The sequence below is a fragment of the Macaca nemestrina genome, chromosome 9, assembly GCF_043159975.1.
Source record: "Macaca nemestrina isolate mMacNem1 chromosome 9, mMacNem.hap1, whole genome shotgun sequence".
Lineage (NCBI taxonomy): Eukaryota > Metazoa > Chordata > Mammalia > Primates > Cercopithecidae > Macaca > Macaca nemestrina.
In genome coordinates, this window is record NC_092133.1 from 85,943,433 (window position 1) to 85,957,312 (window position 13,880).

Sequence of the window (13,880 nt, forward strand, 5' to 3'; positions counted from 1 at the left end):
CCTGTCCTTTTCTGCAAAGAGAAAGTTCTTCTTGTTTTATTCTTGCCTCTGGAAACTCAGTGATAAGAGTCATCCCTCTCAGAGCCCACTGTCTTGAGTACTTGGGCCAGAGATGACTGTAACCTGTGGGCAGCAGCAGCCATAGTCTAATAAAAGACAGAGGTACACATGATTCAGTTGACCAGAGTGTTACTGGAATGATGGGCCACTACATCTAAGCTGGATAAAGATGTAGTCAAAGACAGGTGGGTGCTGATATACTGCAAAGAAGAAAAGGGACAAGGGGACCTGAGGTTGTGACAAGGTAGAAGAGCCTTAGGAAGTACTTAAACATCCAGCAAGGTGAGGAGGATGTGACTTTCACCAAGTGGATGTTTGAATGAGTGCTTTAGAAGATGAGACAGTTATGGATACTGACATGGGTTAAGGTGTGGCCGTGGGAATGGTGACTTTAGGTGGAATGAAGGCAAAAGTCTTTGGAGATGTGGAGCTCAAGGAACCAAGAGGCCAGAGATCGCAGTCACTGAGGATGATGGCAGATCATGGAGAAGCAGGGAAAATACGGCCAGGAATCACCATGTTTGATGAATGAGGAGAACAGAGAGAAGTTGTTGGAAGACAGCAGTGAGGATGAGGAGTGGGTAAAGCTAGATCTCATGCAGCACAGAGAAGCAGATGTTTTGTGATTTTTTTTACAAGAGGACAGAGGACCAATACTCTGGAGGTGGCAATAAGGACTGAGGAGACACCAGCCCCATGTCCTGGCCCCAGACGTATGGGTTGTGTCCAGCAAGTGGCCACCACTTGAACTTGCTGAAGGGGAACTGGTGGCCCTGGGGAAAGCCAGGCTTCATCTAAGGAAAGGAGGTGGAGGAATATTTGGGAAGAGCTTGAGGATGTGGGATATGTGTTGGTTAGCAAGAGGTAGGAAGAGGGGCCAGCAAAAGGGTCAGCTGTCCTGGCCTATGATCTGCCCTCACCCGGCTATGCCTTTAGTGGTTCTGTGGCAAACACCAACAAATGCTTTCACGCAAACATCTCCAGAAGGCCATGAAGTATGTCCCAAGTCAGGTGGTAGGCTTGGGAGAGCCATACCTTTCATTGCCCCTCATATGACATGACTCAAGAGTGGCCTTCTTGCCCTCAATGCCACTTTAATCATAGACCTCAGAAAAGCTAACTTAGCACAGGTGACCTGGCTTCTCCAGATCCAGGTGTGTAGGGCAGCTTGTCCTCCCAGAGGACCAATAAGGGGAGCCCAGACAATCCCGAATGAACATCTTGAGGCTCTGGGGACCTAGCCCTGAAGCTGGGTTCTATTCAGTAGAGACAGGTGCCACCTCTCCGATAGACTGTGATATCCAGACACTAGGCCATACTTTCTCTTGCTCATGTGTGGCACCTGATGAGAATTATTGCCAACCTGGGTCCCCCATTCTGAGCCAGTGCCACCCATCTGGACTGTATGCATGAAAGATCCAGCATGCTTGGCTCTTATGCTAAATTCTTTGTTTCCTGTTGGATGTCACCTTTCATGAGGGGCAGATGTTGTTGACTTCCAGTGGGAGCTGTGGTCCTGAACGGGGTGAGGTTTACTTCTCATTTAAAGGTTGTAAACTCAGATCCAGGCTCCGTGTTTGAGTTGAGAATGTCTCCTGTCCTCCCATCTGGGGACAGTGAGCCTGAGCATGGACAGAATATTCCTCAGGTCTGTGAGAGCATGGGTGAGAAACTCCTTGCCTGCTGCATGCCCCCAGCTAGACACAGCTGCCCCAGTGAAGGAAGTTCACATTCCTGGGCGCTAAGCTGCACCTCAGAAGCAGGTTCTATCATTTCTGTGCCAGGGATGATTTAGAAGATGCCCACACCCATGTCCAGAATTTCCCAGTACCTGAATGAAGTGGGATCTGCTCAGTGAGACTGGATGCCCCCTGTGGGGTTCTGAGGAATGAAAACTGGCGGCTGGAGTGTTAGGATCACATGAGCCTGCCCTAGAAGTGAGTTAATTATACCTGCCACCAAAGGCGGTGTTCATAGGAGGAAACAACACCTGTGAAACAGCTGGTACCTGGCACCGTATGTGCTCAGTGAAATCTCCTAACTCCTGGAGCTCTCTGTGTGTCAACCGTGAACACAACTTAATTCTTACATGAACCAGCTAAGAAGGTACAATTGTTCATCTTACAGATGAAGAAACCAAGGAACAGAGATGTTAAGGAATGTGTACATGGCAGCACCCACACCCCCTGTCCTCCAGAGCATGCTCTCCTGATCACTGCACTTAGCCTCAACCTTCTGACATTCTCTGATCAGAACCAGCTCTCCCTGTTTCATATGTCACATCTCAGCAAGACCCCAATACTTTATTTTCAGCCTTGTCTCTTCCATTTAGATGTCTTTCCCAGGCCTGCACCTCATAGATACTGTGGACACCATGGTTGTTTTATGACATGGTTGAGCTCGGGTGGTGAAAACAATCAAATCTGGTTTGCTGCTGGCTGGAGGCAGGACTAGGGTGGCCCTCAGGTGGCTGGCTCATCCTGCCGCTTTGTGCTCATCAAGCCCAGGGGCCCATCAATTATCTCCTCTGTGCAGGGCCAACACCCTGAAGCACATGCCCCTTGCAGAGAGTGCATGAGTCCATGAGTGGCCTGGGTTTTAATGCTCTTTGGGTTTTTGTTTCAGGCCCTGGAAAGTGACTTTGTCAGTGCCAACCTCCACAATTGGATAGACCTTATTTTCGGGTACAAGCAGCAGGGTCCAGCCGCAGTGGACGCTGTTAATATCTTCCACCCCTATTTCTATGGTGACAGAGTGGACCTCAGCAGCATCACTGACCCCCTCATCAAGAGCACCATCCTGGGGTTTGTCAGCAACTTTGGACAGGTGCCCAAACAGGTACAACATGCCTTGTCATTTGCCTTGCTTTCTCAAAAGAGTGTGTGCAGTGTGAGGACATTCTCTCCTGGGGTAAGAGTGAAGGAGAGGGCTGAAGAAGTGAAATGGTCCCCCAACATCTTCCTGTGCTTTCAATATCAGGCTTAACCCTCAGTTACCACCTGATGTTGATGCAGATGATGACATCATTAGTGAAACTGGTGAAAGCTGGTGTTTATCTGTGACTGATCTGATTTTAGACACTACAATAGATATGTGGTAACTAATTACTTGTGTTCATATCTACCCTGCAGGTTTGTTGTATCCAATGACTTAAGACATAGCAAGTGTTTGAAAGTGTCTGAAATATGACCAGCACTTAACAAATGTTAGCTATTAGTGTGATTATGTCATTGAAATCTCTTGTAAGCTCTGGGTATAGAGTATTCTTTTATGGACCAGGAAAATGAGGCTCAGAGAGGCTAAATAAATACCTTGCCTAGAATTACACTAATAGCAGTCAACAGAGGTAGAGCTGTGGTCCTAACACATGTTGTTGCCAGTGTGAGAGCATCTGCCTTCTACCTGCCAGGCCTCAGGTGAAATTGCGAAGTCTCACCTGGACCTTCTGTTCTGCTGGCTCTGTCTCCTGGCAAGATAGAAACTTAGCAATATGAGGTTGTGCATTCCCCTGTTGACATACTGATGAAAGCACAAGTTAGGTGGTTATTTAATTGATTCTGGCCCTGTTGATCCTTGAACTGTGGTTCTGTGTGGAGATGTTTTGTTCCAGCCTTCCCCATGTGCAACCATGAGGACTCGGGGTAGGGAGAGGGCTCCTTTTGCAGTTAGTGCTAAACTAACATCTTTCTGTCTGGTCTCACATGACATGCTGAGATTTGCTCAGCTCCCAGGTAAAGGGAATGTGAGGAGGGTGTGAGGTTGACTTGGAGATTGGATGGCACATCCAGTGTGGGTTTGCTGGGAGGCTTTGTAGGAAGGAAAGAATTTCGGGAAAGAAGCCTGTTAGCCTAATGGTTTCATTTCCTGAATTTAAAAAAGATATAATAATACAAAGCAAGAAAATAATTCAAAGTAGTAGCCACCACCATCCAGCCATGTCCTGCCTCATGTACTCACAGCCCTTGTCCACAGCACAGATCTTTTCCCATCAGTGTAGTTACGGAGTACACACAACTTCAGATTCTGACTACTCAACAATGTGTCATATGAGCTTTGACAAGTATTTCTAAAGTAGCCATCAGAATGAGAATCCCAAGTGTCCCAGTCTAAAGACAAGATTGCAGCACTCAGGCCCCATGCCACTCCTAACAGAGGTGTGTCCGCTACTCCCAGTCACTTTTAGTGAGGAAGAGTGCTCATTATTAAACACTCATTGAAAACTCATCATTCTGATTTCTGTTTGCATTGATTGCCCAACCAGTTTTTCTAAATAGGTTAGCATTTGATCCAGGACTGTAACTGAGCTGAGGTTTCTCTGAGACCCCCCCCATGCCCCCCCAGCTGCCCATCGAACTGAAGCCCCAACTCTGCCCATGTCCACAGCCCGGACCAATGTCCACTTCTTCTCCCTCCAATGTGTGCCTGGTGGATGACTTGCAGGAATGTGCTGCTGGCTGGAAAGAGCAGCCCAGCAGGGGTGCAGTCCGGGAGGGACTGCAGGGTACAGAGCTGGATCTGGCCATAGCTGCACACCCTGGTCCAGCAGTAAGGACTCAGCCAGACAGCATGGCTCATGCTCAGGGCTTGGCTCAGTTATGCAGAAAATTTGGCATTAGGCACAATCTGATGGCAGAGATTGGAGAAAAATAAGAAAGATGCCGCTGATGGGATTTGCCCGTGTTCTTTGGAATATTTGAATGGATGCTGTTAAAGAATTGTGTTGATGCTTAGATTAATGAGCCTGCAGAGAGTTTGTGAGGGAAGGATGAAAACTATGAGAAATAGGTTGAGTCAATGAAGGAAGCCACATGATCTAGGGAAGGAAGAGAGTCACTCTGGCCTCATGATTGAGAGACAGTTCTTCCGGGGACCAGGGGCTCTTCAGTGAGGCCAGTCTTTTCCCAAGCAGCTTGGGAAAGGAGAGATTTGGCAGGCAGAAGGGCTGCCTTTATGACCTTGAAAAAGTAGCTCTCCCTCTCTGAGCCCCAGACCCCTCACCTGCAGCGTCTGAGGGCTGGACCAGAGGTTCTGTTCATGTTCAGCTCTGTCAGGAGCAAGCCCAGCTGTGGCAACCCCCAGAGTCGGGGTGCAGCTGCAGTGTGCACAGGGATGACCCCTCCTCTGGGCATCTCTCCCCTCATGTGTGTCTGTTCCCTGTCTTTCCAGCTCTTTACCAAACCCCACCCAGCCAGGACTGCAGCAGGGAAGGCTCTGCCTGGAAAGGATGTCTCTACCCCCGTGAGCCTGCCTGGCCACCCACAGCCCTTTTTCTACAGCCTGCAGTCGCTGAGGCCCTCCCAGGTCACGGTCAAAGGTGATTCCCTGGCCCTACATTGTTTAGTGTCCTGTCCCAGGGTTGTCCCTTCAGTGGCTGGGTTCCTCTGGAGGTCCAGCACCATATACCTAGGCAAAGTATTGGGGACTGACTTTGAATGGCTGCATCTCCAATCACAGCCAGATTCTAGGGGGGCGTCGTCTTTGGGAAGTGTCTAGGGGCTCCTCTGTTAGACCTTGACTTCTGAAGACCCACATCTCTCTCTCTCTGTCTGTCTCTCTCTCTCTCTATTTCTCTTTCTAACACACATACACACACACACACACACACACACACACACACACACACACACACACACCTCTTTCAGGCACACACACATCTCTCTTCCTCTCTTTTATACATGCACACACACATGTACACACACACACACACCTCCTCTCCTCAAGAGACCAGTGGAGAGTTCCAAGTTTCCCAAGGAAGGGTTACAGCCTCTGTGCCTTGGCCACTGGTCCTCCTAAGCAGGGCAGGATAGGCAGGCAGCCAGTAGCTAAGAACATGTGCTCTGGGTCAGATGGCCCAGGAGTGAATTCCAGCCCTACAGCTTCCTCCCTGTGTGACCTTGGGCAAGCCACTGAATCTCCATGTTCCTATGGGGATTTGAATAGGGTTGAATGGATGCTATTACAGAATTGTATTGATGCTTAGATAAATGAGCCCGCAGAGAGTTGGTAAGGAAAGGATGAAAAACATGAGAAATAGGTTGAGCCAATGAAGGGAGCCATGTGATCTAGGGAAGGAAGAGGGTCACTCTGGCCCCATGATTGAGAAACAGTTCTTCCAGGGACCAGGGGCTCCTCAACAAGGCCAGTTAGTGAGAGTGCGATGAGATGGGCCACCTTTGATGCCCAGCACGTAGGGTGATTATTAGTCCCTCTCATCTGACCACAGTTCAGTGGCTTCCTCAGCTGCCACCAAGGCTCAGAGAGGCTCTATAGAAGCAGGAGTCCACTGGGGTGGGGGTGGTCCCACCCAGCCCAGGAGGGAGGATCACCCAGATGGAAGCAGAAGAGAGGGTGAGGCTGGGTTCCCAGGGCCGTGTATGTATGAAGTCGGGTGCGTGTGCCATCTGAGGACATGCACTGCCTTGGGGAAATCCCACTACATTGAACAACATGCAGGTCCCAAGGAGTATAAAGTTAAGTTTTCAGGGGCTTTAATGGTGTCCTTTTTTATCCTTGAAGTCCAAGAACAGTGTTGTTGGCACACCCCACCCTGGTGGATAAGGTGCTGCTGCTCTTGGCTCTGGGGACCATGCCTCCATTTGCCCCAGGACTAGGGATCTGCTGCTGCATTGAAATCCCTGGGCAGTCAGGCACAGCCCCTGCCCTCATAGAGAGGGACATGAGGTGCGAACCACACTAACAGTAACAAAGGAGCTCAGATCTCCCATGTGGGCTCCAGGAGACTGATGCAGATCTTACCAGCCACAGGTCCTGGGGAGCCTTCCTGAGGTTCAGTTTCCTCATGTGTAAGGTAGGGAAGACAATGGCCCTGCCCTCAGGCTTGTGACAGTGCCGTGAAGTGGTATCTGCCACACAGGCAGGCAACAAGCCAGCGCTGAGACAGGAGTCCTGGCAGATGCTGGTGCCACTCCGAGCACACACTGGGCCTTGCTTTAAGGGGCCTGGCTTTACTCTTTCCTTTTCATCTGAGCAGTCCCAGAGGGTAAGGGCCATTGATGCCGCAGTCCCTTCCCTACAGGGAGAGACATCTCACAGTCTTATCCTGGAGCCTTTCCCGAATCTTGCTGCCTCTCTTCCTCCTGGATGGTAGGGTCAGGAAGAGGGTGGTTCTCCCACTTGACCCAGCACAGGGCAAGGAAGGGAGTGGCCCCCACCAGGAGGAAGGAAAGGCACCTACATGATGGGTGTGGTATGCACAGTCTCAGAAACTAGGCTGGCCTCAGTGTTTTGAGTTGACAAGCTGCACCAGGCTCTGTGCCAGTGGACACACATTGAAAGGGGCATGGTTGTCTCTACTCCATGGGAAGAGGCTGGGTCTGAAGAGATGGAATGACTTGACCAACATAACCAGGCTTGGAATGAGGTCTGGGCAGCTCCAAATCCCATGCTCTGAGTCATACTCCAGCTGGGGCTGGGGATGGCTCCCAGAGTGGAGCTGAGGGAGGGTGGGAAGTGTGCCTGCTGTGACTCCTGCCCCAGGGCCCAGCTACAGTGGGTGCTGTCCTTCTGTGCATAACTTCAAGTCCAGTGTGTCTGCCTGTCATTCCTACCTGGGGCCCAGCTGCAGTGGGTGCCGTCCTTCCACGTATAAGTTCGAGTCCAGTGTGTCTACCTGTGACTTCTGCCCAGGGGCCTGTCTGTAATGGGTGCTGTTCTTCCTTGCATAAGTTCTCCATACTAACTGGGGCGTAGATATGTACCTCTTTTCTCTAGGCTCAGAGTCCCCCAAAGGTGCCATCGGCCACATTGTCCCTACTGAGAAGACCATTCTAGCTGTAGAGAGGAACAAATTGCTGCTGCCTCCTCTCTGGAACAGGACCTTCAGCTGGGGCTTTGATGACTTCAGCTGCTGCCTGGGGAGCTATGGCTCCGACAAGGTGAGCGGGCTGCAGGGAGCAGGGGCAGCCTCAGGACCTCAGCCTTCCTCCAGCTGGAGGCAGAGATGGTCCAGAGATAAGCGAGCCCAAAGCAACCTCGCCCACTTTCCCTACAAGGCGTGCTGCCAGCCTGGGAGGGAGAGGACTCAGTGACTGTGCAAAGCCCTCCTTGGGCTGGGCCTCAAACCCTCCTTCCAAGGCTTGCAAGTTGGCAGTGCACACTGTCACCTCCAGAGCAGAGACTGGCTGAACACGTGGCCACATTGAGCCCACTCACACTGGCACTGAGTGTAGGAGGGAAGTCCTGGGGGCTCCTCTGGTTCCAGTCATGACTTAGACTCAAAGGACACACACTGAGCATTCAGGGGGCTGGCAGGAGCAAGCTGTTTCCCTACTGGTCCTCCCAGCCTCCGTGTAAGCCATGCAGTCACCTCTGCCTTCTTGATGTGGCCCCTGCCCTCCTCCCCAGGCCCCATTCCCACTCCAGCTCCCCTCCCCTAATTCCATCACTTCCAATGAATTCCCTACCCCACAAGCTCTCCCCAGCCCCTCCCTAGCCTTGCCCCAACAACTTCTTGAGGCAGCCATGGAACTCAGCCCCACATGTCCTCCCTCCTGATCCCCAAGCTGAGCCACCCCCTGCTGGTGCTCATGGGGTCTTCCCAGCATCCCTGACTTGTCTCTTCCCACCTGCTGGAGGAGGAGCTCCTCCTTGGGGACCAGGGATGGTCTGGATTTTGTCACCAGGGACTGGCTCCTGAACACACGGCATGTCCCCAGTTCCCAAGGCACTCAGACTGGCCCACATCCCCCTGTGGCTCTATCCTGGGCTCCTGTCCCTGCTGTCTCCACAGCAGCACTAATCCCCCTTATCTCCCATAGATCCTGATGACATTTGAGAACCTGGCTGCTTGGGGCCGCTGTCTGTGCGCCGTGTGCCCGTCCCCAACAATGATCGTCACCTCTGGGACCAGCACCGTGGTGTGTGTGTGGGAGCTCAGCATGACCAAAGGCCGCCCGAGGGGCTTGCGCCTCCGGCAGGTATGGTTCTGCTCATGCAGGTGCAGTCCTCAAGTGGGAACAGTACCTCGTGTAGGGACAAAACCTCTGGCCAGCATGGCACCTGGGCAGGTGTGGTGCCGGAACACACCCTAACTCTGCTCACTGAGGGCCCTGCCACCCTCAGAAGCTGGGAATGAGTGAAGTGAGGTGCAGAGGGTGGCCCACAGCTCAGCGTCGTTCAGGAGTATCATTTTATTCCCATGGTGCATTTGACAGGTACACAGGGCAGGTGCCTCCACAGAGGCCCACACCTTAGCGAGAGATGCCGGGCCATACACAACCACTTCATGCACATGGCAGGTCTGGGGAAACAAGTTTCCTTATACCAGATAGTATTTTTTGAGCATTTTGCCACAAGTTGGCCTTTATGCCAAGCATTTTTACATGGATTGCCTCATTTTAGTTTCTTGACAGCCCTGTAAAATAGGTGCCATGATCACCCCTACTTTATTGGTGAAGGAAAAATGAGATGTAAAGAAGTATAAGTGGTGCATCCAAGGTCAAATGAAAGACTTTCCGAAGGGAAGTGGTTGAGGTGGGAGGAAGAGGAACCATAAGCCAGGAGGCTGAAGATGTGTACCACCAGACCTCATAGGGAATGCTAATCACAGTGGCACTTAATGTTTGCTTAACATTCCAAATGCACCAAGGCCCTTCTGTATACTAATTTTTTTCCATGAAGAAGGAACTATTATTTCCACATTCAGACAAGGAAATTGAGGCTCATAACAGCTTGCATTTGAATCTAGGTTTGTCTAACTGTAAACCCCATGCGCTCTCCTGCATACTCTGGAACTTGCCCTAGAATATCACTAGGGGACACTTTCAACTCTAAAATCCAATTCATTTCTGTGTCTGTTTTTTGGTTGGCCACAGAGCCCTAAAGTAACAGAAACAAAAATAAGCTGTATAAAATCAATCACGCTTGTAATCCCAGCACTTTGGGAGGCCGAGGCGGGTGGATCATGAGGTCAGGAGATCGAGACCATCCTGGCTAACACGGTGAAACCCCATCTCTACTATAAATACAAAAAATTAGTCGGGCGTGGTGATGGGTGCCTGTAGTCCCAGCTACTCAGTAAGTTGAGGCAGGAGAATGGTGTGAACCAGGGAGGCAGAGCTTGCAGTGAGCAGAGATCATGCTATTGTACTCCAGCCTGGGTGATAGAGCGAGACTCTATCTCAAAAAAAAAAAAAAAAAAAAAAATCACCACTGACCAAATTTACTAAATTGAACATGTTTCACTGAAACTGACCCTGGGTTTCTCTGGATAATTTTCAAGCCACTTCTGTCACCCTAGACCATATCCTTGTCTCCTGGTGCCATGCAGGGCATGGAGGGTGCTGCATGAGCACTCAGCAAATGTGAGGTGAAGGAACGAATAGGGCAGTGCGAGAGGGCGCTGACATATATGCAGGGGCACCGCACCCACTGAGAGGCAACTATACAGGCGACAGGCAGGTGACCTTCACCAACTGCTGTTGTCAGTCGGCTGGGTGTGGTTCCTGATCTCAGCGAAGGGACTGGAAATGAAAGACTGGAGACCTCTCTCCCCAGTATCCCCGTTGCCCATTTACAGCTTGCCCTGGGGACTGTACACAGTTCCACCTGACCCTGGGGCTGGCCTTCGGGTACTGGGGCGGTGATTTTTCTACCATCCTCCGAGCTCCCATTTAGCAGTGAAAATGCACAGAAACACCCTCGTATCGACCCCATAAAAATGTAATTTATCATCCTCTCCTACTTCCAAATCAACAGGAAAAGATATGGGAATCCCACATGCTCTTATTTTCTAAAAATAAAACACTTTATCACTTACCTGTAAAGGCTAATGTGGCCTTGCAGGTTCCCCAAACCACGGCTGCTCAGTGAAGGGGTCCATTCTTGACCTGTGAACAGGAAAGTCATCACTGATGAGCTTCATAGGCAGTTCAAAAAGTATTTTATTTGTAAAGATATTGCAACATTAAGGAGAAATTTTAAATTTGCTTCAAAGACAATTCTCTACCACCCCTATAAAAGTTTTCATTTTTGCATACTTTCATCCTCAGATATTACATATTTATATCTTTCTGATCAGTGTGTAGATATTTTATTCTATTTTCACCCAGTCTATCCGATTGTTTCCATTTTTCTACATTCTCTATAATTTACATTTCAATCATTCCATATCATTCCATTTCCATAAAATTGCATTTCAATTGTTTGGTTATGTCAGTGCACTAGAGTTTAATAAACCATTTCTTCTAAAACTAGACAATTAAGTTGTTTCCAAGTTTTAACTATTTTAAATAGTGCTGCAGAAAATATCTAGGTTGCTGTTTGCTTCTGATTGTTTTCTTACGATAAACTTCAAGGAGGAGAGTTATGAGCAGTGACACGGTGCCTTCCAAAATAGTTCTATGACTTAATCATAACCACCAGTAATCAAGAGCACCCGTCTCACGGCAATGTAACCAGCATGGGGAATAATTTTCAGGGGTTTTCTTGTTGCTGTCATTTTTTGCTGCTGTAGTTAGGTATGAGATGATATAATGAACTTATTTTAATTGGCCTTTTAGAGAAGTATTATTCTGAGAAAACAAACCCCCCCTTGAGCATGCATTTGAAGCTGCTGTCTCCTTCCTTGATTTCTTCGGCTCTTGCAGATGGTGGGTGCTGGATGCCTTGTGGTGCTGGAGTTTCCAGGCTGGTCAGAAGGCAGCCAGCCTAACCTAAGTGGGCAGTGCCAGGCACCCAGGCTGTTTCCTGGGAAGATCAGGCAGACTTGGTTCCACTCGTAAACAACACGTGCCGGCACTGGGGCTCAGAGATCCTGTCTTTACATCCTGAGCCTTACGCCTGGGTTCCCTTCTCTGCGCTCTTTGGCATTGCTGTGTCCCCTGCGGTCAGAACTGAGTCATCAGACTTAGTTCATTCTGGCAAGAGATTCAGAAGGTTCCTGTCAACTCCTCTGCTTTCCCCTGTTCACTTGGGCAGTTGCCACTTTCCTAGGATGACCCAACTCTTCTGTGGGTCATACCCATTAACTTGCCAGCACCATCTGGTTGGCGTCACGTTAGGATCCATTAAGGACAAATGGGAGCCTGTGGCAGAACCTTTCATTGCTATGACCAGGCAAAGTGACAGCTTTGAAAAATGACGCTTAGCCTCATTGACCCAAATGAGTGAGCGATTGTCTCTGTTCTGAAGGTGGAGGTTTACCACTTGGTAAGCCAGGCCAATTACGCTTCAGAATGCCACCTCCGTGCCCCTCCAGCTGAGTCCAGGGGATGGCAAGCACATGTGAGCAGAGGACCTCAGATCAGGGCCTGATCAGATCAGGGCCTCACCAGGCTCTGGGGTGCTGGTGATGGAATCCACACCATTGCCTGCAGCAGTTGGCCAGGGGGTACCAGCATACGTGGTGGGCCATTTCAGTCCCTTGGGAAAGTGTCCACAGAGAACAAAGCCTCCAGCCAGATCTGGACACACAGTCATCCATGAGTCAGGCCAGGTTCCACACAAGCCAAACCTGAGGGCCAAGACCAAGGAAGTCTAAGTGTCCCAGTGGCTATGAATCCAGACCTATCAGACTTGAAAAACCCCATCTTTTTGGTGACCACGTGACCTCCCCTTTTCTTCTTCCCAGTTTAGTTCAAGAGTGCACGTGCCTCTGAGGTTCCCTTACCGAGATGGCTCTCAAAGTTGGGCACATGTGAGAATCCCCTGAAGGCTTGTGAAAATTCAGATGTCAGGGCCCCATCCCCAGTGTTTCTGATTCAGGAGACTTGGGGTAGAACCCAAGAATTTGCATTCTAACGGGCTACCTGCTGCTACTGAACCTGCTGGTGTGGGCACCACAGTTTGCCAACAGTGCTTTGTATGTTGATTGCAACATGAACTGGCCAGGTGTGGTGGCTCACACTTGTAATCCCAGCACTTTGGGAGGCCAAGGCAGGTGTATCACTTGAGGTCAGGAGTTCAAGACCAGCCTGGCCAACATGGTGAAACCCCATCTCCACTAAAAATACAAAACATTAGCCAGGCGTGGTGGCAGGCGCCTGTAATCCCAGCTACTTGAGAGGCTGAGGCAAAAGAATTGCTTGTACCTGGGAGGCAAAGGTTGCAGTGAGCCGAGATCATGCCATTGCACTCCAACCTAGGCGACAGAGCAAGACTCCATCTCAAAAAAAAAATAGTTACATGAACTGCTCCCAGGTTCAAGACAGATGTAGGGCAGCACAAAACATCCAGATGTGGCTAGTCTCTGGTTGAGTTATAAGTAAAAAAATTGTTGTTTCTCCCCAGCAGAGCCTCTACCCCTGAGATGAATGAAATGAAAAGGCTAGTCATGGACACGCACATGCACACACCCCCAGCCACACAGACAACAGACTTGGGAATCACTGACTCACTCAGAATCTCCATTTCCTTATCTAGGGCCCAGCTGTATAGGGAGGGTGAAGAATTCTCCAAAGTAGCTGAATTGAGGGTCCTTCTCCTAACCTGCGAGTCTCTGTCCCCAGGCCTTGTATGGACACACACAGGCTGTCACATGCCTGGCAGCATCAGTCACCTTCAGCCTCCTGGTGAGCGGCTCCCAGGACTGCACCTGTATCCTGTGGGACCTGGACCACCTCACCCATGTGACCCGCTTGCCCATGCATCGGGAGGGCATCTCAGCCGTCGCCATCAGCGATGTCTCGGTAAGGCTCCCGTTTCTCAGTGTCTGTGTCCTCACCTTCGCAGTAGCATGGAGTACAACACTCAGCAGAAAGCCCAGAGACACAGAGACTCTGGCCACCCCGGAATGTTGAGAGGGCCCCACGTGTGTGGAGCAGTCGCTGTAGATCTCATGTGCAGCACCCAGGTCTAGCTTC

At 50.2% G+C, this 13,880-nt stretch overlaps 2 protein-coding genes across 14 annotated transcripts in view; one reads left to right on the forward strand and one right to left on the reverse strand.

Moving 5' to 3' along the window:
* Positions 1–13,880, forward strand: part of LOC105486657 (WDFY family member 4) — a 295,688-nt gene that overhangs the window by 274,223 nt on the left and 7,585 nt on the right. For 12 of the 13 annotated variants that reach the window (XM_011749635.3, XM_071069964.1, XM_011749632.3 and 9 more), the window contains 5 exons: positions 2,686–2,898; positions 5,227–5,374; positions 7,771–7,955; positions 8,838–8,996; positions 13,527–13,706. In XM_011749635.3, coding sequence (XP_011747937.2) covers positions 2,686–2,898; positions 5,227–5,374; positions 7,771–7,955; positions 8,838–8,996; positions 13,527–13,706 — 885 coding nt within the window. The remainder of the gene's footprint in view (positions 1–2,685; positions 2,899–5,226; positions 5,375–7,770; positions 7,956–8,837; positions 8,997–13,526; positions 13,707–13,880) is intronic. The other variant, XM_011749639.3, reaches the window with a different exon arrangement.
* The window catches only part of LOC105486649 (V-set and transmembrane domain containing 4), a 147,501-nt gene continuing 143,887 nt past the window's right edge, over positions 10,267–13,880 (reverse strand). Inside the window, exon 9 of the mRNA XM_071069971.1 lies at positions 10,267–10,907. The gene's annotated coding sequence lies outside the window, so the exon portion shown is untranslated. The remainder of the gene's footprint in view (positions 10,908–13,880) is intronic.